Source organism: Aedes aegypti, chromosome 2 (genome assembly GCF_002204515.2).
Source record: "Aedes aegypti strain LVP_AGWG chromosome 2, AaegL5.0 Primary Assembly, whole genome shotgun sequence".
Classification (NCBI taxonomy): domain Eukaryota; kingdom Metazoa; phylum Arthropoda; class Insecta; order Diptera; family Culicidae; genus Aedes; species Aedes aegypti.
Window position 1 is genome coordinate 196752467 of NC_035108.1, and position 25403 is coordinate 196777869.

At 36.7% G+C, this 25403-nt stretch overlaps 1 protein-coding gene across 24 annotated transcripts in view; it reads right to left on the minus strand.

The window, feature by feature from the left end:
* LOC5575494 (glucose transporter type 1) overlaps nucleotides 1-25403 on the minus strand; it is an 816694-nt gene that overhangs the window by 290108 nt on the left and 501183 nt on the right. For 23 of the 24 annotated variants that reach the window (XR_002500247.1, XM_021843626.1, XM_021843625.1 and 20 more), the window contains 2 exons: nucleotides 6219-6769; nucleotides 5798-6060 (listed from right to left, as the gene is read on the minus strand). Coding sequence is in view for 2 of the 24 variants with exons in the window: in XM_021843642.1 (XP_021699334.1) it covers nucleotides 5798-5818 (21 nt within the window). In the remaining 22 variants the exon portion in view is untranslated. The remainder of the gene's footprint in view (nucleotides 1-5797; nucleotides 6061-6218; nucleotides 6770-25403) is intronic. The other variant, XM_021843627.1, reaches the window with a different exon arrangement.

Below are 25403 nucleotides of genomic sequence, written 5' to 3' on the forward strand. Positions count from 1 at the left end.
CTGAATCCTTATACAGTAGAACTTTCAATTATCTCTAAAGTAAAATATATGACAATAGTGGAAACAAAAACTGATTTGTGTTATTATTTCACTAGAATCTTCTTCTTGGCATTACGTCCTCACAGGGATAGAGCCTGCTTCTCATCTGAGTGTTCTTATGAACACTTCCACAGTTATTAACTGAGAGCTTTCTTTGCCAAAGTTGCCATTTTCGCATTCGTATATCGTGTGGCAGGTACGATTATACTCTATGTCCAGGGAAGTCAAGGCAATTTCCATTACGAAAAGATCCTGGACCGACCGAAAATCGAACCCAGACACCTTCAGCATGGCTTTGCTTTGTAGTCGCGGACTCTAACCACTCGGCTAAGAAGGAACCCCTACCCTAATACGAAACAGAACTTTATCAGTACCCCTATTGGAAGACTACTGTAATGCATGTTTCAACGCAAAAGAAGCACATTCGGCGCCCACCCCTCGGAAGTATACGGATTTGGACAACAAGGTGCCAAAGTGAAGCATCATCACCTTCGAAATTGGGCCCTTTTATGTGATAGGGTGGCACTTCCTCCATCGAGCAGGTGTTTAGTAGTTATTGATTGATAGTTTTATCGTGTCAATGACCATTTGATGGTTGTTTTCCCATCGATACCTACCCATGGCCAGACAGGACCATTAAACGGACATAGGACTTGTCGAAGTCGTGTTTGGATCAAATTGCGGTGAGCTAAACGAGCTAGCAGACGATAAGCTGAGGTGTAGTTTCCAAATGGGAACCTGATTGTTTCGATTCACTAGAACAAGGAACAGTTAGTAGAGGCTCAAGGCTCGTTTGAAGTTCTTGTTTTTTGGAAGGAGCGAGTGATTTTGGTTTATGTCCGTTCACGTGATTGATGGCATTTTGATCCTGATTTACAAAATTGGTGACCAGTGTGCGTGTTGGAAATGGGTGATGTTTTCACGCTTCTTGGATTGGGTGCCTTGATTTACTCGTTTTTTGGACGAAGGGAACTAGAAAATCAAATAGTTTGTGTACAGCTGTTTGCATTTAACAATGCAGATACAAATATCACATGAGCATGAGTACGCCCATCACGAACTTGCTAGGAGCTCTTGTCCGATGCATTGGTGAAATTCACACTGGAACTTTTATTTAGCTTCAAAACTGCTTAAGATTACCCCCGGAACTTTATTAGAACTCTAAAGTCCTTAACAGTTCCATTCGATCCTACGCTTTGATTATAATAAATCGTTCAATATTCGCGCGAACTGTTCGATGTTCTGCAAGAACGAATTGTTCGCTCATATATTACACGTTTCGAACAAATACGTATGTGATTTCATAACTGATGGTCGTAGCAATCAATGTGTGATTTATTTATTGATTGTAAAAATGTCACTATTGTCGTTATCAAAGAATATTATTAACAAACGATTTCCCTCAACAAATCCTTTCTTTATTTTTAGATAATCATTTGGAATATTTCTCAGGCATTTATCGTATAAATCCTATCAAAGACCCTTCAGAAATTTATGCAAGAATGTATTGGATTCTCTTCAGGAATCATCCGATAGAAATGTCGAGGAAATGATTTCATCGGAAACTCAAGAACAACGATTTCTAGAAATTCCTTGAGGACATCGTCTATTAAACGTTACAGCATATCCTCCCATACCCAGATTGCACACTCATTTTTTAAGCGTTTCCTTCAAGGCTTCACAAAGGTTTTACTGGGAAATATTTCCTCGAAAAAAAAAATCTACAATTGTTTTCTGGAAGCCTATAGGGAATTCTTCGTTTCATTAGTACTTCCAGGAAATCTCTCACCACTTTCTCAACAAATTGTTCTATACAATCCTTGAAGACTTTTCACTAGTTTTTTCGAGATTCATCAAACAATTTTTTAAGATGGGTTTTGCCAGTCTTAAAAATTTTAAAGATTTTTTTTTTATTTCTAGATGAATAAATCGAACTTGGAAGAAGTATTCGCTGGAAGAATTCTAGGAATAATAAATTTCTGGAGTTAGCCTCGTGAAAACTTTTTGAGTTAATCAGTGGAGAAATCCTGTTAGAACTCCTGGAACAACTCTTGGATGAATTACTATAAGAAATTAAGAAAAAAAGTCGTAGTGGGATTCGTAGTAAATTTCCTGGAAAAATACCAGCAACCTTCAGGATTGTTTTTATTTTTCATTACTTTCCTTGATTGTTTTTAATTTTGAGTTAATTACTAGTAGATGCCAAGAAAAAAAAAGTCTGAATTGGTTCTTGCAGTAATACCGAGAAATAATACTTGAAATATTTTGTGAAATTTCTATGACTTCCTGTAAATATTCCTTTTTATTTTTATTTTTATGTGAACGAATTATACAGTCAATGAATAGTTTATTTTATTGTTACCAATCAAACTGAACCAAATAACTTTAAAATTGAATATTGAAGATTCTCAAGTTCTTGAGCTTTTGTACGCATTCAATATAAAATGTTTCCGTTAAAAATACCTTAGGGTTCTTTAAAAAACTCTTCAAAACATTCATTGAGATTTTCATCAAGATTTTTTTCCAAAAACTTCCTCAGGGTTTCCAACTCAAATACCTTCAAATAATTATTAGGGTACTTCGACAAAAAATTAAACGACTGAATTATTTACGAATTTTTTATAAGAATCTTTTAGTGGACACAATGGTACCAACAATTTATTTCAGAAGGGACTGGTACATATCGTATTCAAAAATTTACGTATGGTACGACGAATCAAATTTCATATTTCTTTATATTCCAACGTACAAGAGAATCAAGAGGACCAACAGTTAGATTTAGCCGGAATATTCGGTAACTGGTGCCCGTAGGGTGTGACCATTTTCAAACCATCCTATACTGAAATAAAACGATAGCTCAAAATTCGAGATAATTTATCCAGATTTAAATAGCCATGGCAAATATCGAACATTCAATTTTTATATCAGGTTACCCGCAATTGTTCGAAAACAGCCAGTTTATTAAATTTAAATAATAAAATCAATCAGTATCATTCCATGAGTCAAAATTCACAAATTATACCTACATGTAAAGAGGTATTTTATCTTCAATTGTTTCGAAAACTCAACCGAAACCACAATTTTGGGAACGGGTCAGATAGGACTCCAAGAAAACGTCCTGGGATTCCTCCAGGAATGCTGTCAAGGATTCCTTTGTATTTTCCAATAATTGCTTCAAGATTTCCTCCACGGATTTCTTTTGAAATTGCTCAGAACTTTCTGCAGTAACGTCTCAATTAATAACTCCACAAATTCCTCTAAGAATTTGTTCATTGAATTCTCCAGGGATTCCTCCGAGACTATCATCAGGAATTTCTACAAGAATTTCTCTAGAGATTCTACTAAAAATAAAAACATTCGATCGCAATCGTATTTTTTAATCAGTGCTTATAAGGTTCTATTCCTTTACTCCAGAGATGCCTACAAAAATTCTTTCAGCAACTTTTCAAAATTCCTACAGAAATATTTTTAGAGTCTCCTTCAAGCATTACTCCAGAGGAGTTGCTGGAAAAACCTTTATTAATTTATATTTTTTCTTTATAAATTTCTCTTAAGAGGATCCTCCAGAAAATGTTCAAAGGTTTTCAGGAATATCCCCGGGTATCTCTCCAGAGACTCCTACAATAAAAAGCTCCCGCACTTCCTTAATGAAAACTTACAGGGATTTAATATTCTTTCTGGGAAAACTTCCCTGGAAAAAAGTCAGGTAGTAATTTCTGCAGCAATTTCCCTGGAGGTTTCTATAAAAAAATCGTGTAGGAAACTCTTGCGGGATCCTTTGATGATTTCGTGAAGTAATTTATAGCAGGATCCCTATAGGTGCCTTTGGATGAATTCATAGAAGCATTTCTATGGGGAAATCTTTGGGGACATCTCGGCAGGGATCTATATAGAGGTTTTCTTAGAAGAATCCTAGGAGAAGTGTCTTGAACAATTTCTCAAGGGATCTCTAAATAGCACCATGAAAAATCGCTTCGAGGATCCTTGAAAAAAATTCTAGAGTTATCCCTGGAGGATTTATTGGATAAACTCCAGGTGGAATTCCAGCAAACATTTTACAGGATGAATGAATGGAAGCATTCCTATAGGAACCTTTTTTTCGAAAGAATCCCTAGGAAAACTTCTGGTAGAATTTCTGAATGAATTACTGAAGATCTAATCTGAAAAAGGTGGTTGCGATCTAATGTTTATCATTATGAGCTTTTATTGGCTTTTATCGGTGAAAGCGATACTACTCAAAGTGGAAGGGAGCAAGGAAAGTAATGAAAGAATATGATGGATAGAATCGCAAGCGAGCGACGAGAGAAATGAATAGAAGTTGAAAACTAACAGAGGGCCATATATGAACAACACAATCGAAGCGACAAATCGTTGCCTAACGTCCTGGTTGTGAACGGCTAGATGTTGTAGCGTTGGTCACTACTAACACTAGACAGGCAAAAATTTGTCGCCTCGACCTGTTAACTATATTTTCGGCGGATGTTTCAGTTCTATCGATCGGTGGCATATTTTTCGAGGATTCATATGAAAGTCGCGTTTCATATGAATCCTCGAAAAATATGCCACCGATCGATAGAACTGAAACATCCGCCGAACAATATAGTTAACAGGTCGAGGCGACAAATTTTTGCCTGTCTAGTGTTAGTAGTGACCAACGCTACAACATCTAGCCGTTCACAACCAGGACGTTAGGCAACGATTTGTCGCTTCGATTGTGTTGTTCATATATGGCCCTCTGTTAGTTTTCAACTTCTATTCATTTCTCTCGTCGCTCGCTTGCGATTCTATCCATCATATTCTTTCATTACTTTCCTTGCTCCCTTCCACTTTGAGTAGTATCGCTTTCACCGATAAAAGCCAATAAAAGCTCATAATGATAAAGTCATGCGGTGATTAAACTTTGGAAATAGATCTAATGTTTATCCTGGAGGAATATAAGGAAGAAAACCTGGCGGAATTTCTTGCGCAATCCCTTGTTGGATCCCTGTGAAAATCCCTGCAGGGATTACTGTACAGGTTATCTTGGTGGAATTTCTATCAGAAAGGTTATATATAAAGGAGTGTAATCTTGCCCAATATATTTTTACTATGCGTGTTGGAAAGGTGTACTTTACTTAAATTCCTCGTTTTTTTAGACTATCTCCGAAAACTGTACCTTCCACTCTTTTTAATGTATTCGAATCCTCTGAGCAGAATCTCAATAGAGAAGCTTAATAGTAGATTGGAATACCTTGTACCTTTTAATTCCGCCCTAAATGCTTATCTTTGACAGATTCTTCAGTGTTGGTTACTCGTATCCTGACTGACACTGAAGAAGACTGCAAGTGGTAGTCGAAATACGCGTATCTGTCAAAGATAAGCATTTCGGGCGGAACTAAAAGGTACAAGGTACTAAAAGGTACAAGGTAAATGCCAAAAAATTATCATAATAATAAAGTCATGCTGTGACTAAACCTTATAAATGATTTGCTTATTAGTTACTCACATATCAAGCATGTGCTAGAATAAGGGCGTAAGTCGCATGATCGATTGCTCTTCAGACGCATGTTTGTCAGCATTTTTTACCTTTATTCACAGAAGAGAAGATCCATTTATGATTAGACATGGAATTTGATTAAAAGTTGTCAATTTATTGAACGCTTATCTTCTTTTACAAGATTAACTTTCTTTGTTGTGACAGATGATACGACATATCAAATTGGTTTTCCCAAGCGAGATGACCTGACAGAACGGTTAAATTGATACCAAGCTCACTTACCTTAATAGACAATCCAGCCATTTCGAGCCTCCACCAATAATGTTAAAAATTGCGCTGCTCCTGCTGATGAGAAGAATGGTCCTTCTTCACAAGGGCCCGGTGAGTGATGCAGACGACAATTTCGGATAGATGAATTTCAAATAAAAAAAACACAACAACGATTGACCCAGTCACTTTCACTAACGAGAGATTCCTACGAGAATAGAATTCGATCAACTACACAGACCGCACTTTCGCTTAATCACCTAATTCAATGTTTGAATCTGAAAAGAGAACGAAGCAAGCACAAAAAACATTCCGTTATTAAAGGACGAAATGCAACAGCTCAAAGACGGAAACATCCCACTAAAACTATTCATCAACACTGTCACTGCCACGCCCCTCCCGCAGGCCTTGATTACAAAAAAGAAGAGAATCTTACTTTTCCACCGGCAAACAGCTTCGAGCGTTTATTCTTCACCAAAGGCGCACCACTGCTCTGTTTATTCACAATTTCCCTCAGCAATGCTGCTTTTCCATTCCGCACACTTTTAGAAATTGCCCGAAGAAACCCCGCACCTCTTGGCGACCTCGGACCTCACTTCCCCAAGACGACGATCCAAGCACAACACTTTCAACACTACACTTCCGTCCGTATTTCTCATGAAGCCCGGCCCAGTCCAACGTGCTTGACCGTAAAGTATATATTTGTGATGGTTGCCTGTCCTGCCGGTATATTCCTCGTCGACTGGTTCTGACAACTCAACAGCTACAGCAACAGCTGCAAGGAGGAGAGATGATGAAAGGGCGAAAAAATGCTTTCAAACAGTTTTCGTCATTCTCCGAGGGTGGCGTTTCCTGGAGCTCCTTCCTCCATCCAGTGAATGTTGCGCTCTAGCAATTTCCGGCTGTTGCACTCTTTGATTGGAGTGACTTTGAATGCAACATCAACGGCCAAGGAATTTGACCGGATTCACAATGCGGCTGCCGACACTGTAACGAGAGAAGGGAAAAGAAATATCGAAATGAAAAAGTGGTACACTTGTTGATGATGTCCTGTGATGATTTGAGTAAGATATGGAAATACATACTCCCTGCAGGTCATATAATCAATCAAATAATCACAATAATAACAATATTACGTTAAGGACCAAGATAATCGTAGCGGTAATAGGAGGATAATAGTTTGTTTCCTAATAGAATGAGATTAGGCATTTCTCTAAGAATATTTTTTGAGAATTATTTGCATCATAACAACAAGTACCGTCGTTGGGGGTGACAATGGGTCAAAAAGGGATATGTGCGATTTATTTTTTGAATAACTATTGCAATTTAACTCCAATAAACTTCAAATTTGGTGTGTATGTACTTTGATGGTACATTAACAACTGTTCAAAAAATTAAAGACAAATATTTATTCACAGCGGTACCACAAGTGAATGAAAAATGACCCAATCCCACCCCATAGAGGGGGTGACATTGGGTCACTGTAATTAAAGTAACTTGTTTTTGAGAATATGATTTCGAAACCATTCACAACTGAAAAATATTGATAAAAAACGATGCAAACAAGACAAAAAGATATCTAAGATGTTTCACAAGTATGATAAACCCACTTAAAAGAAAGATTATACTGAAAATTGAAGAGCTATGAGAAAAAATATGTAAACCCAACATTTATTGTCAAATTTACATAAATTTTCTTGGTATTTCTCTCGAATTGTCTTCAAAGTCTCATCCCCATTGCTAAAAAGCCCATTCAGTTTCCCCAAAGGTGTACTGAAACAGTGATTATTTTAAACCTTCGCAAATAGTTAAATTTCGGTGCGACATTCCACGATCAATAAATTTCAGGCAGAAGTTGACGTCATATTCCCAGTATTTCAGCGATCCAACTCATTTGTAGTTCCGTGAGATGTTTTTTATAATATGAAAACACTGATAAATAATCAAATTTAGGAAAAACACCCAATTGATAAAAATTTACGATGTTGCTGCGCACGAAACACAGTTGCTGGTTTGAGAAGTTGTCAAAATGCGTTGTATTGTTATTCAATGCACGGAATACTCAAGTAGACTTGTTTGATGTTTCAGAGATGCTGTATTTAGAAAGAATAAACACATCTTAATGAAAAAAGAGAACACCCGGCACCGTAAAATGTCAAAAAAGTTGACTTGGAATTTCATTTACTATCGTTCTTGCTTGACCCAATCTCACCCCCATTTTCAATGTTTTAGACATCGTACCGAAAAAAATATTTTTTTTGTGGGAAAATCAAACAGATTTCGGAAAATACCTGTGATGTGTAATGAAAAGACTTTCAACATTCTACTAATACAACGATAGAGGTTAGAGTACATGCGTGATACTTTGTACAGCAGAAATTTAATGTTGTAAATTTTATCTAGTTTCAACATGCAAGTTTATTTATGTAGTAAACAAAAACTACTATTTCTAAAACTGCATATTGTTATGAATTATGTGTAATAATGTGTTCCCTAACATATGAATTATTAATTTTAGTAATATCAGCGTTATTAGCTGAAATATTTCACAAAACATATTTTTCCGTTTTGACCCAATCTCACCCCCTAGACCCATTGTCACCCCCATCGACGGTACCTAATATTTCCCGTAGTGCTGTATGCACTTTTCATGGTTTTCTTTTGGAATTTTATGAAAAATAATATCGGTGTTTGCACGAAGATTCCGATATTACTCCGAAGATTTCTTCAGGTGTTCTTTTAGGGGTTATTTCCTATGGGATTCCCCCAAAAAGATTTCTAAGAAATTCCTCCAAATATTTTGTTTCGGAAACCTAAAAAAACAACCTGGATTTTCCCTAGAATAACCACAAGATTTACCAGAGAAACCCCATCATGAATTCCTTTAATTTTTAAGATGTTTTACAAGAAAGTGTTAAGTCTGCTAGGATTTTATCCGGTGCTTCTTCCATTGAATTCCCAAGCACATCCTCCAAGATTCTTTTTTTAAAACATCTTCAACCATCCAACCACAAACTTCTCGAGAGCTACCTTTAGAGATTCCTTAGGGTTCTCTTAAAAAAAAAGGAATTTCACTAAGGATACTTACAGGAATTGCTCCCTAGATTCCTCTTAAGATTTCTTCAGAAATTCATCCAGTAATAATTTCAAATATTTCCCAAAAAACCCTTCTAGATTCGTTTCATGCATTCTTCCTGGAGTTTTTCCAGGCATGTTGTTCGCGCCCACACGTGAAAGACGAATGACAGCCTCCAGCCAGGGAGAGCGAATGTTGTGCAATCATTCGACGTTAGCTCCGCCCATCGGGCATGCAACGACATGATGCTGAGACGACAACCGGACGGAAGAAGAAGAATAAGCAACAATGACCGGGAGAGTATAAAATCAGCGCACAAAGCGTTGCACGTATCAGTATTTTTTTTTTCTAAATTCGAAGTGTAAACATCGGAAAGAATAAAATGTTCAGTAAAGTGAAGTGAAGTGGCTAGTTTTCTTTCAAATTAATGAATGGGGCTTAGTATTAGCTTACCATTCTTCAATGTGCACAAATCGAGAGCTCAAATTTTAAATGTCAATAACGGCGCCGGTCACGTCCTTACGGTCATTGTGGAAGGGAAGGAATGTTAGTTAGACTACCGTTGTTACTAGATACCTCTGCATCTCCACAGTTGTCATGGAAAGAATATTGGGTTAGTGGGATAACATAGGGATCTGGGAGTCACCAATGGTTGGTGATGCGATCCATGACATAATCACGCCTAACCGGATTCTTGATATAATTCACTGTTTATCACTCGCCCACGCAAGAGCAAGCGACGCGATCAATAGATCAAACAATACTAACGGATAGCGGCACTTTTTTCACTACTACGCTACCGACGTGCGACATGTTCAATCCTGCCTTCATCGCCCGCCCCTGCAGGAGTAAACGACAAGGTCGAAGGATCAAACACTACTATCATTCTTGACGAATAAGAATTTCTGAAAGAACTCAAGGGCGTTTGACGAAGTTTTGGAACATTTTTTTTTGATAACTTTCGGTTTTCATTTCGAAGATTTTTGAGCGATTCCAGGAAGTAGCCGTAGACGAAAAGGCGTACGATATGATAAGTAGATTAATGAACAAAAAAAAAACCCACCAATCGACTTATCCTTCAACCGAATTCTCTAGTTGCTACTTTAGGAGATCTTACAAAGATACCCTCTGAAATTGTTCCGAGAGAATTCACAAGGGTTGTTCGCATACGGGTTGAGGTGCAAAAAATACACGGAGTACGTAGGCCATGGGGATAGTCCTGTGATAACTGACTTTATTATTCTTACATTTAGGGAATACATACATATTCATATAGGAGTAGAGGCACATACTATCTGGTTTGCACAAATAAGGTTTTATTCCAGAGTTTTTAAAGAAATTACAAAATTCTTAAGATAGTCCTTGAAAATAAATCAAACTAATTCCTAACAAAATATCAGAAGGTAGTAGCGTCGAAAGGGTCATTTGGCCAAAAGCCAAACGGCTTACCGGACTGCGAACTTAACATAATCAGCATGCTACAACGCTGGTGAGCAGGATTTATTAATGCGGTCCAATGATCGATCAACTATTTAGTTGGTACATTTTGATGATAAATGTTTGAGAATGATAAAATCGACTTGTTATTTCATCACGACGATGTGAAGATTGGTTCGTTTTCATGTTATCAGCAGTATTTTCTAATGTTTTAGAAATTTTTCCTTATTTCTAATGCTGTTGATGTAGACAAAAATTCACTCATATTATGATAGGTAATATTACCGTCTTTATATCATTTGCAGCGCTTTGTAGTTATTCTAATATTAAATACAATTGCATACATTTTCATAAGAAATTCTTTCTTCTTTTGATCTGAGGCTGTTACTTCAAAACTTATATTCTCATGATTATGGCCATTGCAGTTTATAACACGTTTGTCAAGAGTCTTCTTCAAAACATACATTTTTCTTTCGACTTCATATCTAAAATGAATACTGGTGTAATGTATATATATTTATATCCGATATTTCGCCTTTTTTCATAAAAATGCTATTCTTTCAATTAATGCACTTTCAACTCTATTTCTTATAAAACGTATACTGAAGACATAGTAATTTGTATATCAATGATAAATTGTTCTTCTTTGAGAATTAGCTGTCCTATCTAATTGGCTCATTCACAAATTTCATTACGTTGAAGGGAACGGGTGAATCCACTCATGGTGTTATAGTTCATACAAAATTTGTGGGAGTCGAAAATGGCTTAATTTGGCGTTATGAAATATGAGGATGAACATAATGTAGTTACGGAATTGGTGCCTTAAGTTTATTGTTTTATTTTATTATTATTTCGGCCAAACGGCATTGGGCCTAACGACCCTTTCGGATAAATGGCGTTCGGCCAAATGACATTCAGCCAAATGACCCGAAACCCGTAATGCTCAAGGATTGCCTGGAACAAATTCTGAAGAAGAACATATAAGCATGGTCCGGCCATTAGGCCGAATGCCATTTAGACGAGAGGGTCGTTTGACCGAATTCCGTTTGGTCAAAACGTGAATTAAAAATCGATAAACTGCTCTTGGATTTTTTTTAAAACTACCTAAAGCAATAAAACAGTACTTTCAGTGCTAAATTAAAGACGCTACTTTTCGGTACTATTTTTTCTACTATTGATCCCTTTACGATCCTTGTTTGGACCCGTGCCTTCGATTTTTCGTCGGACCCGTTGGCGAAAGCTAGCGGTGGTAATCCTTCCTGGACACCGTCTTGGGAATAAAACCTCTTAGGAAGTCACGTCTTCTTTCGTTTTTTTTTCACTAAACATGGTTACAACTACAAATAAAAGGAAGGGTGAATCTCTAAATTCACAACTTCCTTCCAAAAAAGTGAGATTTAAACTGTCACTAAACGTGGTAAGAATGGAAGAAAGGACGTTTCTTCGGAATGCGAACTCTCTCCCAAGGGTGAAATGAATAATGTTGATAATTGTATCGAAATAAGCAATCAGTTCGATACTTTAGACAAACTTTCCGAACACCAAATCGAAGCAGCTTCTAGCCCAGGCTCTTTGATTCAAGTGAGGAAGCAAAGAGTGCCGCCTATCGTGGTCAGTTGTTCTGACCAAGACCAAGTCTCTATAAAGAGACCTGCTACCAGCCCTGCCCAGGATATCCAAGCTGTACAGGAATATGAATAATAGGAAACATAAATAAGATAAGGGTAAACAACTTCCCTTCTACAAAATTATGTCAAAGAAGCCCAATTGAAAAATTAGAAGATCATTCATCTCATTTAAAGCCAAAAAAAAATCAAGATACTATAGCTGCTCCAAATTGTTTTTGGAGTTCAAATCCCTCAATCTACTTGACTTGCTGATTCCCAACCTTTTGGAAACCCTGACCCCCTTCTGTAGCTCTACAAATATCCCGTGGACCTCTGAAAATGAATATTCTCCAAAATGATAAATCAATCATAAATCAAAAGATATTCACACACACACACACACACACACACACACACACACACACACACACACACACACACACACACACACACACACACACACACACACACACACACACACACACACACACACACACACACACACACACACACACACACACACATACACACAAAAAACCCTGCAATCTACCACGGGTAATGCAAGGTCTTCTGAATTCAGTTAGTTCAATATGAATCTTGCCAGGAGTTCACAGTGTAAATCAAGCGAATTGTAAGCGATATTTCCAGAAATACAGTGGATTCTTTCATGAGAATCTTCCCTAAATATTTTCATAAGATTTGACAGCTATTTCAAAAATCTCTAAGGATTCTACATTATCCGCAAGGTTCTCCTCAAGAAATTCTTCAACGATAGGTATCTACCAAGAATCAACTCTGCAAGCTGTTTTGAGTATTTGAAGAAACTTGCTAATGAGTTCCTCAGAAGCTAACTAACTAGCTTTGGAAAAATTGTTTTAAAATTTTGTCAGCAGTTCTTCAAAAACTTTATGAGATATACGTCAAGATTTTTTGAAGAAATCTGACAAGTGTAATTACAACAAATATACTGCTGATATACTCGAGAAGATTGCTCCGATAATTTTGAGTGAAAAAGTGACAATTTCTCAATTCCTTTCATCCTGTCAATAGTTTTCCAATGAATTTCCAAGATTTTTTTAAGGACTCCGCGCACTTCTATAAGATACACTGGCAGTGCACAATGGTCGGGCTCCATATAAAGGGGCGGCCAAAGCTACCAAAAACTTTTTTGAGATTTTTATGATTTTTTTTAGTTTTAAAATATACCTCATGTGTTATATTATTATGATCCTTAACTGAAATTGAACTAAAATTTAAATTTCTATGATTTTTATGACGGCAAACCAGCTGAAGTCAAAAAATTGAAAAATGTAACAATAAAATAAAGCACAAAATTTATAATTTAGGAATGCAACATTTCCCCAAAGTTACCCACTATCTGAAAGCTTATGGTTCAACACTTTTATCGAGCATGAGGATGGAAAAAATATATGGTTTAAGTTTTAATACTATTCAATATTACACTTTAGTAATTTTGGTAAATTTGAATATGAAAAACAACTCTTGTCGCGTCATGTCGCCGCCATTTCGATTATTGCACATCAAAAAGCATCCTTAGATCTTACAAAAAACCTTTAAAATTTTTGCAGAAATTTGCTGATTTGCAAGTTAGAGCTATTTGAATAATTCAATATTTTACATATATTTTGATGATATTTTTCATACAAAGTTTATTTAAAATTTATTTAACCACTATTCATACATATTTTGATCAAACTCAATCAAATATAAACAAAATTTGTGCTTTCAGCCCAGTTTGATAACAATTTTTATTTAAAAAAATCTTTTTTTCAATGTTACGTAATTTGTGAATAACCCCTTCTGAAACAACAAAAACGCCAAATAACATATTCAGATTATATATTCCATCGATTAAGGCGATAAAAATAGTTTTGGCCAAACTTCACTTTTTTCCGACCATTGTGCAGTGGTGTTAGCCCCGCTGGTAGGCACGTGCTACCGATAATCTGAAGGTTTTTTGTTCAACTCTGAAAGCGCGCTGATATTTATTTGCTAGTTCCTATCTTGGTCGGCCATTCAATTGGCACCGATTAGTTGGGGGACGGACCTGGTGTAGTGGTTAGAACACACGCCTCTCACGCCGAGGACCTGGGATCAAATCAAATCAAATCAAATCCCAAAAAAAATTCAGTGACGACTACCTTCGGAAGGGAAGTAAAGCCGTTGGTCCCGAGATGAACTAGGGCTAAAAATCTCGTTAATAAAGAAAGAAAAAAAACCGATTAGTTGTCTGCCTTTCTATTCAAGCTGAAAGTGTTCAACGAAAACACAGACCGAGAGAAACGGCAAAGATTTTTCGTCGCCACGAGGTGCTTGGCTGCTGGTAGTTGAGCGTCGTTGCCCTTGTGCTACTGAACAACTTTGCCGAAGACGCCATCTTCCTAAGTGATCAGGCTTCTTAACTATCCGCAAAACAAAAATTCCATGTTCACTAGTGCTGCCTGGTGGCGTAATTCCGTATCAGAATGACAACTGCATGTCAGCATGATCGTACTGAGTGCTGAAACCAGTGCTGGGAATGGTAATAGTAGTAGGCCTGAATTTCGCGAAAATCACGTGGCTCTTCCCAGTACAGAAGTTCAAAAACGTGAATCTCATCAAGTAGCCTATGTTGGGTGCATGAATTTTCTAAAACACTAACATTGAAGGCATTAAATGCGGGAAATAGGGTAGATGTACCAATAGTGGAGGTACTAAGCATCATTGAAGTTCATTTAACCGCCTAAATTCAAGAAGCGCAATTAATGTACATGTTAATGTTGTAACAGGAAGTAACGGCCATTGACTCAATGAGAAAAATGATTTCATCGCAGTAATCCACGGCATGTCAGTGAAAAATAATACCTCCACTATGTGTACACAGTTCCTTTAGTTGCGGTATATTTTAAATTTATGTTCCTATAGTTGCGGTATCCGTGGTTTTCTTATGGGATCCTCCACTATAGGAACACTTTACCGCAACTATTGGTACAAGCAAGAACAGTTTTAGTCATTTTAGCGATATTTCATCAGTTTTAAAGTAATTTGAACGCTCTTTTCAACTATTCCGTGTATCAACAAGCCACGACGTCGATTGGCAGTGTCGGTTCTGTGACTAATGTAATAAAATCAGTGAAAACAGCACTACCGCAACTATAGGAACACCCACAACTAAGGGAACACTTACCCTAGAACATTTTTCTACAGTAATTTTGGGTTGACCTTAGCAACGGGTGTTTTGCAATTTTCAAAGCTTTTTGCCTACAGCAGCGATGGGCGTGAGTTTCACTGGCTTCGCTGACTGTGATTGGCTTTGCTTGGCTACTGTAGAGTGAATTTCAGATTTTATACCAACCAGCGGTCGAGGATCTTTTCGGGTTGGAAATTTTCTCGACTTCCCAGGGCATAGAGTATCTTCGTACCTGCCACACGATATACGCATGCAAAAATGGTCATTGGCACAGTAAGCTCTCAGTTAATAACTGTGGAAGTGCTCATAAGAACACTAAGCTGAGAAGCAGGCTCTGTCCCAGTGGGGACGTAACGCCAGAATGAATAAGAAGAAGAAGACCAGCCCTGGCTGAAACTCCACCGAAGACAGTACTTTACTATCTCTTAACGCATTCGAGATATTCAACAACACCCCCAAATTGATTGAATCCTGTAAGCCCTGGGTCTCCTATAACGCCCCCCGAGCAAAGCTTGAGATCATATTGAAAACTAATTATGATGTTGTGATGTCGCGAATTTTGATAACTCACTTTGTTGTCATTTTGGTCGTTTTAACGGTTAAAATATCAAAACTGAGAGCAGAAAAATCTTCCCATGACATCAAATTGATAATTAATTTTGCTATCAGTTACAGCAGATTGAAAACTGTTTCTGCTATCATGGAGAGCAAATTGAGAACTCATTGAGATATACATATTTTTGAGTGATATTGAAACAAGTCTGCGACAAAATAAATGTATTATTTTTATATTCTCATAGTGTTTATAAATGCACGTTTAAATTTAAAATTATAGAAAATGAAAACATTAACAAAAATTTGAAATGATAGCAGAACGAAAACAAAATAGGATATCGAATATTTCAATGATAAATTGGTATCAAATTGTGACTTCAAATTGATGCTGAAAACAAGATATGATTTCGACATGCTTTCTTTTTGATTTTAGACTTTGGTCGGGCCCCAACCATGTGTCTAATAGGAGACCCGACTGTACAAGGAAGTGCTAATTTGGGCGAGAAAACTACCTAAAATACACTGTAACTTTCATTTACGAACTAGATCGGGGGTGCGTAAATTGAATTGGTGCATAAATTAAATCAGTGCGTAAAACGAGGGAGTTCAGTTTGTAAAACGAGGTTTAGCCTTTTAGAGTCTACTTGTATGAAATTAATTCATATTACTTAGAAAAAATATGCTCTTTTAGCATTATTAAAATATTTTTGATACATTGGGTTCTTAATCAGGATAGAATGTGTGCAAGTTAAAGTCTTCCAAGAACTTTTTGGCGTTTGGGCATATGATTCTACATGAATTAACGGAGATCAATTTATCATTTCTATGTAGAAGAATGTCTCACATGGACCCTAGAAGATTGTTATATTTTGAAGAATCGTTTGTATTGTCAGATCCGAGTGTTCGTAACTAAGTGAATACAACAGGTTCATCTAAAAACTTCCTAGAATATTTACCTACAATGTACAGGCATATTTAGCGATCCTTTGATTTTGTTTTTTTTATATGGCACAGGCCCTTATCTATTCATAGTAGTGAAATGAGTTTTTTATAATTTGTGCCTATGTCCTAGGTCCTCCAAGGACTCCATTAGGCCTTGGGATCTACGATCGTAATAAGTGATTAGAGGTTAGTTTGCAAATACTCCACAGGCCCCTTACCATTAATGTGAGTAAACGGTATATTGTAATAATTTGTGCGGATGTCCTAATATCGAATATAGGCCTTAGGATCTACTAGCATAGCCTATTGATAATAATTTAATGCTTTTTTGATATGGTACATACCCGTATCTATTAATAGCAATAAAATGAGTATTGTTATAATTTGTGCCGATATCCTAGGTCCTCCAAAGACTTCATTGAATCTACAAGCGTGATCAATGGTCTTCGATAGTTTGTTTTTTATAATGGCGCAGTCTCTCAACCATTCATTTCAGTCATCGGAATATTATCATTTAAGTCATCGGAATATATTATTTTAGGTCATCGGATATATTATATTGTACGGATGGTTTTGGTCGTCAAAGGACTCCATTAAATATGTAATTAAATGTAGGCCTTGGGATCTACGATCGTAATAAGTGATTAGAAGTTAGTTTTCAAATGCTCCAAAGGCCACTAATCATTCCTGTGAGTAAATGGTGTATTGTATTAATTTGTGTGGATGTTCTTGGTCCTCCAAGATCTCTATTGAATATAGGCATTAGGATCTACAAACGTAACCAATAGATAGTTCTTCAATATTGTAAAGGTCCCTTACTAACCACATTGACGAACGAAGTATTGTATTGAGTTGTGTCTATGTTTTTGGACTTCAAAGCACACCACAAAATATAGGCCTGAGTATCTATAAACGTAAGTGTGGTTTTCGTGGCCGTGCGATTAGTGTCACCATGCATTTAGCCGCATCGTTCAAAGGAATGTGGGTTCAATTTCCACTTCAGGCCGGAAAACTTTTCGTTAGGCACGTTTTCCGACTGTGCCACTGGGCGTTGCATGCTAGCCCGTTGTCTAGCGTTATGCTTCCATCAAAGGACATAATCGTCCACTGGAAGCATTAACGTGTCGGTGTCTTTTAGAAAAAGTAGTTGTATATTGATGATACTTATTCATAGCATCTCTTCATATCCCTTTCGGGACGGACCATATTTGAGTGATTATTTCAAAATTTACCTTATATACTCATCATCTCGTAGAACAAAACATTCTTAATTTTGGCTATTTTATCACTCCATGAACTTTTTAGGGTCAAATTCAGACCAGCACAATTGTGCTGGTCCGTCCCCAAGGCGGTCGATGTTCGAAAAAAAAAATATTTTTTTATTTTTTTAGAAAATTGTTCAAATCATGCCTTTTTAAAAAATTTTGGACCCGTATTTTTTTATTTCGTCATTAGGGTGCTCTTTCGTGAGATAGGGTGACCCAAAAATTCAGAAATAATTATGTTTTTTTAATGTACATTGAAATTTAAAAAAATAATATACTCTAATTTATAAATTTTTTTTTTATAAATGGAACGGAAACAATGTACGAGAGATAAAAGAAAATTCATATTCTCTCTTAGATTCAAAGCATCACGTGACGATGACGTTTATCGAGATTATTCAAGAACTAGTCTACGTCATATAAAAATGGGTAAACATACATGCGTGAATAACTTGAAAACTAATTGTCTCAATCAAAACGTCTTGATTTTGCTATGTTTGTTTATATCCTCCTAAATTATGTGGGATTTTTCCTCAAAAATAATTATGCAATAAAAATTAAAATTGAAAATAATAATAAACCTTCGAATTGTTTAGTGGAATACCTATATATAAATGAAAACCTAATTGAGAACTATATCATTTTATTCCACTACAGTTTGTATCCTTTGACAGTTACGCATAATTCGACCTCCACTATAAGGCCGTTGTCAGAGTCGTGTACTAGACTCGAAATTAAATTATTTTTTTAGAGACTCCCTCCAACCTCTTTCACTCACTTTACCTTACATATACACCTAGATATACACTATCACTTTTGAAATCACATAGCCCTCCTTCAAATGATGCTTGAACGATGTTTTTGTTAAGGTTGGTAACATGGAACTAATTTATTTTAAATAACTGGAATCATTCATTTTATTCCTAGAGCTAAAATGGAAACGTCAAAATATTCAGTCTGTGTAAGCAGCTTCCCTAAACATTCATGTAAATTGACGTCATATGTGCCCGACAGCTTGGACGTTAATTAACAAGAATGGCGCATTTTTAAGTGCAAATAATTACCATGAAATTTCTTCTTCTTCTTTCTGACGCTAAAGTAGCCTGCTTCTCAACTTCTCAAGTGCTTCCACAGATATTAACTAACAGCTCTCTTTGTTAATCGACCAATGTTGCATGTGTATATCGTGTGACAGGTACGATCATACTCTACGCTCAGGAAAGTCGAGAAAATTCCCTTTACAAAAAGATGCTCGACCGGCTGGACTCTAACCTACGACCCTCAGCATGATTTAGCGCGTTTACTGTTATGGCTATCTGGCTCCCAATATCAAATTTACTTTATTTTATTTTTTACATCGAGTCTATTTGCTTAAAATTGAATTTAAGTCATTGTAATACAGTAGAGACCCGATTTGGTCAGCCCCTCGATGAATTTTAGGCTGACAAAATGGGGAACCTGACAAAATCGGGACATATATTTTGTTTCTGTTTTTCAAATTTTAACGTGTTAGTTTTTGCTACATACATAGCTTTTAAAGGGGGCGAGGGACATGGGCGTAGTCAGGTTTTTTTTTTTGTTTATCAGGGGGAGAAAAGCGGCCCTCACAATTTCATTCTCAAATTTCGCGCCAAAGGATCCCTTTGATCGGCAATGTTGCTCTGGCCTGTAAGACAACCGGTATCAATCTGAATCTACCCAACCGTTGAATTATCTAAGAATTTTTCTTAGGACACCGGAATTCCTAAGGAAAATCAAACGAAAATTTCTTTAGTTTTTTTTTTCAGAATTTCTTTTAAAATGGCATCAGTAATTGCCTCGAAGCTCTTCTTGCAATTCCTTTAAGTATAGTTCATCGAATATTTCAACTGGAGATTTCTATGTAAATTTTAAAACATTTTTAAATTCATCATTCATTTTTATATAATTGTTTTTAAAGTTTCGCAGGAATTTCATCAAGAGTTTGACCTGGAATTGTTGTAAAAAATTGTTTCCAGTATAAAAATTAAAAAATAATATTTTAAGAAACTTTTTTTAGTTTGCGATTTTTTGGTGTTCTTAGAGGTACCGTTTTGACTCATATTCCGAACACTTAAGGCCAACAGTGACTTCGAATGCATCTGATAGGCATAAATAAGCTGATATTTGTGAAAATTTCAATTTCTCCGCAAAGCCTAACTGTTAGCTGTTGGGTGTGGCGATAAAATTGTTAATTTTAACTTATTTTGTATTGTTGATACGTGAAAGCGTGGAACAACATTTTGATTCAAATGCCGAACACTGTGTTCAATCTGTCTCATATTCCGAACACCTTGATTCAAATTCCGAACAGCACGAATAAAGCGTATTCAAATGAGTAATTTCGCAAATAAATTTATCTAAACTAGTTTTACTGGTCTCGAACTAGAGAATCATCACAACTCCCGAGGTATAAAATAGATTGTAAGACGTTAAAATTGAATTGCAAATGACTGCCATTTCTTTGTTATTTGATGACATATTTCAGCGAAACATTTCAACCGAATCGCCATACAAAAACAGAGTGTTCGGAATATGAGTCTGTTCGGAATTTGAGACAAAACGGTATTCATAAATGATATTCGATAAAGTCATGAATTAATATCTATAATTATTTCTATACCTATGGGATGGTTAAATGCTTGAAAAAGATCTTCGAGAAATTCCTGGTCGAATTATTGAAAAATCTCGTGAGATGATTCCAGTAAGGATCCTTCATAATCTTAACAATTTTGCAAAAAAATAGAAGTGAAATAAGAGGAATTCCTGAAGGATTCTCTAAGACAGTTTTAGGAGGAGTTTTCGAAACTATTGATGAGTCCTAGGCCAAACTACATTAAGAATACTGTGAGCGAATTTCATCAAAATGTAGTTTTGAAGGGATACTTCCAAGAGCTAATAGAGTTATTCAAGGCAGAAAACCAATAAAACATTAGGAGCAAATTTTAAAGGAAATCTTCGAGATATTACTTTAAAAAAAACCTGAAAGAATGTACAAAATGTGGCCAATGAGTTAAATTTCCAGTACAAACGGTTGACTGGTTCTCTAGATTTGTGCTCTTGAAAATTCGAGTTTTGGCTTCGATGCATCTTAACCTTCATAGAAATTTTTAGAGGAATTCATGAATGAACCTACATACCAAATTTCTTTTTCGTGAACTCGGCTGTGTTTTTTGGTTTTTCATTTTTAAGAAATAATTACCAGGTTGCCAAGTAACGAAGCACGATTTACTGATACTCGAGAATGTATGTAATTCGTTTGTCGACTACTCAGGTGTGCATGTCTCCATTGCGGACTGTTGATAAAACCTTCGATCAATTTCTGGCAAGATGTTTTCAAAAAGTATGATGTTTGGTAGACTTTTTAAGTTTTATTATCTACCATGACGTAACTACTGTATAAATACGAGTGCTGGAGATAATCTTTGAAGAATTCAGATTCTCGTAGTAAAATTGTTCTTTTGTACAGAGGGAAGGAGGATTGCCATTGCCCCCTCTGGCTACGCCCATGCGTGCATGACATCGAACATCATCATCAGTATTAATGTTAACAGGTACTACATAACGAAGACAATTTTTGGATATATTCAAGATAGGCTGACAAAATCGGGTCAAAAAGCTGACAAAATCGGGGCAGACAAAATCGGGGGCTGTCAAAATCGGGTCAGTACTGTATTAGTTTTTAGTAGTGTGTAGGATTGAAAGAACTTTGACGGATAGCTTACATATAACAGGGAATTCAAAAACCCATTTAAAAAGGATTGACAAAATCAGGTCAATAACTATATTAAAGAATGAATTTGATTTTTGAAATTGTTACATACATATATTCCAGCTAATTTAAAAATTACATAGAACAATCATTTTTTTTAATGTATTCAAATATTTGGAAACTACCTGATTTGAAAATAAAGACACTGACAATGATTCTAATAAGACAATACAGAAGACAGCTGCAAACAGTAGACTTTTTGGTTTGCCATGAGCTTTTGAAGTCTCGCAATCGGTGTGACCGTTAGATGACTAAGGAAAATGTAATGCTCGACCATACTCGTAAGTTTTGTTTTCCCTTTCGTTTCGGTTGCATGTACATTTTTAGCTGTCAATCCTACCGTGGAAAGTTTCCTGGAAAGCATTATGCACGATTATGGCCTTGAAAGGGAGCATCACACGAATCAACAGACTAGCATGCAACGCCAAATGGCACAATCGTAATACGTATCTGACGAAAAAAATACTGCAGCGGGAATTGAACCTACACACTTAGATTTTTTTCATGAGCTCGGCTGTGCGAATCTCGGTTTCTCGATTTTAACCGAGACTCAGCTAACAAATTGTCCGGTTGATTAGCAACGAAGCACGATTTACTGATACTCGGCTTTTATTTGCTGAGATCCCAGGTAATTTGTTTGCCGACTACTCGGCTGTGCGGATCTCGATTATAATTAGCCGAGATTCGGCATTCTGAATTAAGTGTGTAAACTTCTTTGATCGATACTGCTAGTTACTTTGCAACACTATACACACGGCAATAAAGTTCAGATTTTTATTTTTAACTAGTGGTCTTGGCAAACTTCGTCTTGCCATCAAGTAGGCTGTTGTAAACCGTCATGTCCATCCCCCATACAACATTACAGATTAGTTTTCTCCCGTTTTCCCGACTACTCCGAAGACATTCTTAAGTTTTTCCTTCACACGAACACGTCGGAACCCTTCACAAATTCAACTGTGAAAGATTCATGAAAATCCGTTGCCCCGTTCGTGAGCCATTTCGTGACATACAAACACCATTCCATTTTTATTTATATAGAAGATATATCAGGTTATCTAAGTCTCAAAATTCAAGTTTTGGACAATATATTATTAAACGTAAAAGGAATGAAATTATATTTTCTATATGAGCGGATAATCTAGACTCCATAACTTCATACATTGTTTAATAGTTAAGTAGAGTATTTTAAACGCATTTCATACATCATAAACAACATATTTGCAAGTAATACCAGCAGGGACCTTCCTTAGCCGAGTGGTTAGAGTCTACGACTAAAAAGCAAAGCCATGGTGTCTGGGTTCAATTCCCGGTCAGTCCAGGATCTTTTCGTAATGGAAATTTCTTTGACTTCCCTGGGCATAGAGTTTCATCGTACTTGCCACATAATATACGAATGTGAAAATGGCAACTTTGGCAATGCAAGCTCTCAGGTAATAACTATGGAAGTGCTTATTGAACACTAAGCTGAGAAGCAGGCTCTGTCCCAGTGAGGATGTAATGCCAAGAAGAAGACCAGCATGGGCTGCATACATCAATAGTATGCCATTTATAGGACTCTGTGGTTCGGAAGCGAATAGTAAGTAATGGTTTTCAGCTTCAGTTGTCAAATTTCATAAATATTATGGCAGATATTGAACCTGTATGCCGGTTGTAGAACACCAAACCAAAGCTATGAGTTTCTGTTACATAGTTTTCGAACGGTACATCATCCTTATGATTCGTATGAAATCACTCATTCATGTTTTAATACAATATTATGCACTATTGTGGACATTAGAACCAGATTCAGCCATTTAATTCGATCAAAATACTGAAAATGAAAATTGGTAGTCTACAACGAACATTGACCTGGTAAGTGCCGGCACCAGCACAATTGTGCTGGTCCCACTTTGCCCCTCCAGAAATATTTGCTGTGTGAATCAATTCTCATTTGGTCTTCATCATTTCAAAGAATGACTTTTTCACTCTCAATTCGTATCTGTGCATACCTAGAAAAAACGCATAGTTAAAAAGTTGCGACAGATAAAACTTTTTCAATTCTTACGGTTTTTTTTTTTTTTTCATTATAGACCTTTTAATCCAACAAGGATCATTCAGGTCTGTATATTTATTAAAAACTATTTGACATTAGAAGTTTTACAATCTTTCATTATTTCATCGTACCGTTTCTGTTGTCGTTTACTTCGCTTATCAAATTTAATTATCCATCCTTCGACATCTTTTGGGTCTGGATCTGGTCCGGAATCCGTATCCATATCCACAGTGCCTTCCGATTCAGAATCACTGTTTGCTGTTTCTTCATTTACATTGTTCCATTTGGTTGCTTCTGTGGTAGCGTCTCTTCTTTCTGTTTTCTTTGGCGGCAGTTGGGAAGCTTCACACGGGCTCAATTGGCGAACAGTCCGTTTCAACTTTTGAGGATGATTTTGTTGCTGATTCGTTTTTGACGACGACGGCTCATCACATCGTTCCGCTGGTGGTGGCTCACGTTCAGTTGTTCCAGTAGTTGTTTTGGTGTCTTTCTTATTCTCCGAGCAGGATTTGCCTGGATGAAGAGGTTGAAGACAATAGCGGCAGCTCTTAGGTTGATTTTTATACGAAATTAGTGTGTTTTCACCAAGCACGGTGATAAACGATTTGATGTGACGATGAAGCGTCATTTTCACTGTTCGCACCCCGGTTGGGATGCCTTTGTAGGAGAAAGTAGATCCCCAAACAAGCTCCTGCACTTCATGCAAATCTCCATACTGCTTCAAATGTGCGGCGATATCGTTATTCGTAACATTCTCCGAGAGGTCGTGGACTTTGACCTCAATACATGAGTCGTCTAACGCTAGACGCACTTTGTAGTCAACACCATTGACTTCTATATGGTGCTGGTTGTTGTGACGCTTCACTATTTCTTCGGCGATTTGCTGGTTAGAGCACTTAACAAAGGCACAATTCTGTGCATGGTGCATTTGCAGTCTTTTAATTTGATCACGGGGTAGACCGACAACATCATGCAGAAAGAAATGAACTTTCTCAAACGAAGGTCGAGATTTAAAGTTCGTAAAATCCACTTTGAAAGTGTTCTCACGAAGCCCGATCACTGCCATGAGCAGCGAAACAATTAGACGATCGTGTAGAACGTAATGCAAAATACGTCCGACTCTCACTGCTACTGGATAACAACTGAATTCTTACGGTGTTTGTTTACATTTTGTTTACCCTGAGCTGGTGTTTTCTAAACACGATGTAAACAAATTCTGTTGTGCTTAATTACAAGTAGCAATGATAATTCAATAATCGAAATCAAAAAAGTTTAGAAAAACAATGATTTATTGGCTAAAAGAATCATTCAAAGTGATGGGTGCCGAACAGCACAATTGTGCTGGTTCGTCCCGAAAGGGATATAAGCAAATGGATCAATGTACTGATCTGTACTGATGTTCTTGAATATACGTCGTTAAAAAGTGACGTCAATTAAATTTGCGTAAAAACAGACTTTGGTAATTTAGGTTTTAGTGAATTGGATTTTAAAATGGCGTCAGACATCGATTTTCGTCAACCGCTTGTCGTGCCCGTTCCGAAAATACCCATATTGCATGATTTTCCCAAAACAGAGGTCTCCATCTTGGATTCCAAAATTGCGTTGGACATCAATTTTTGTCATCCCCATTTGCATCAAAGGCTGCCCGGAAAACCGTGCAAGTGTCTCTAAATCCGGACATCATACTAAAGCCTCATTATTATTTTATGTAAGTGAATATTTGGATT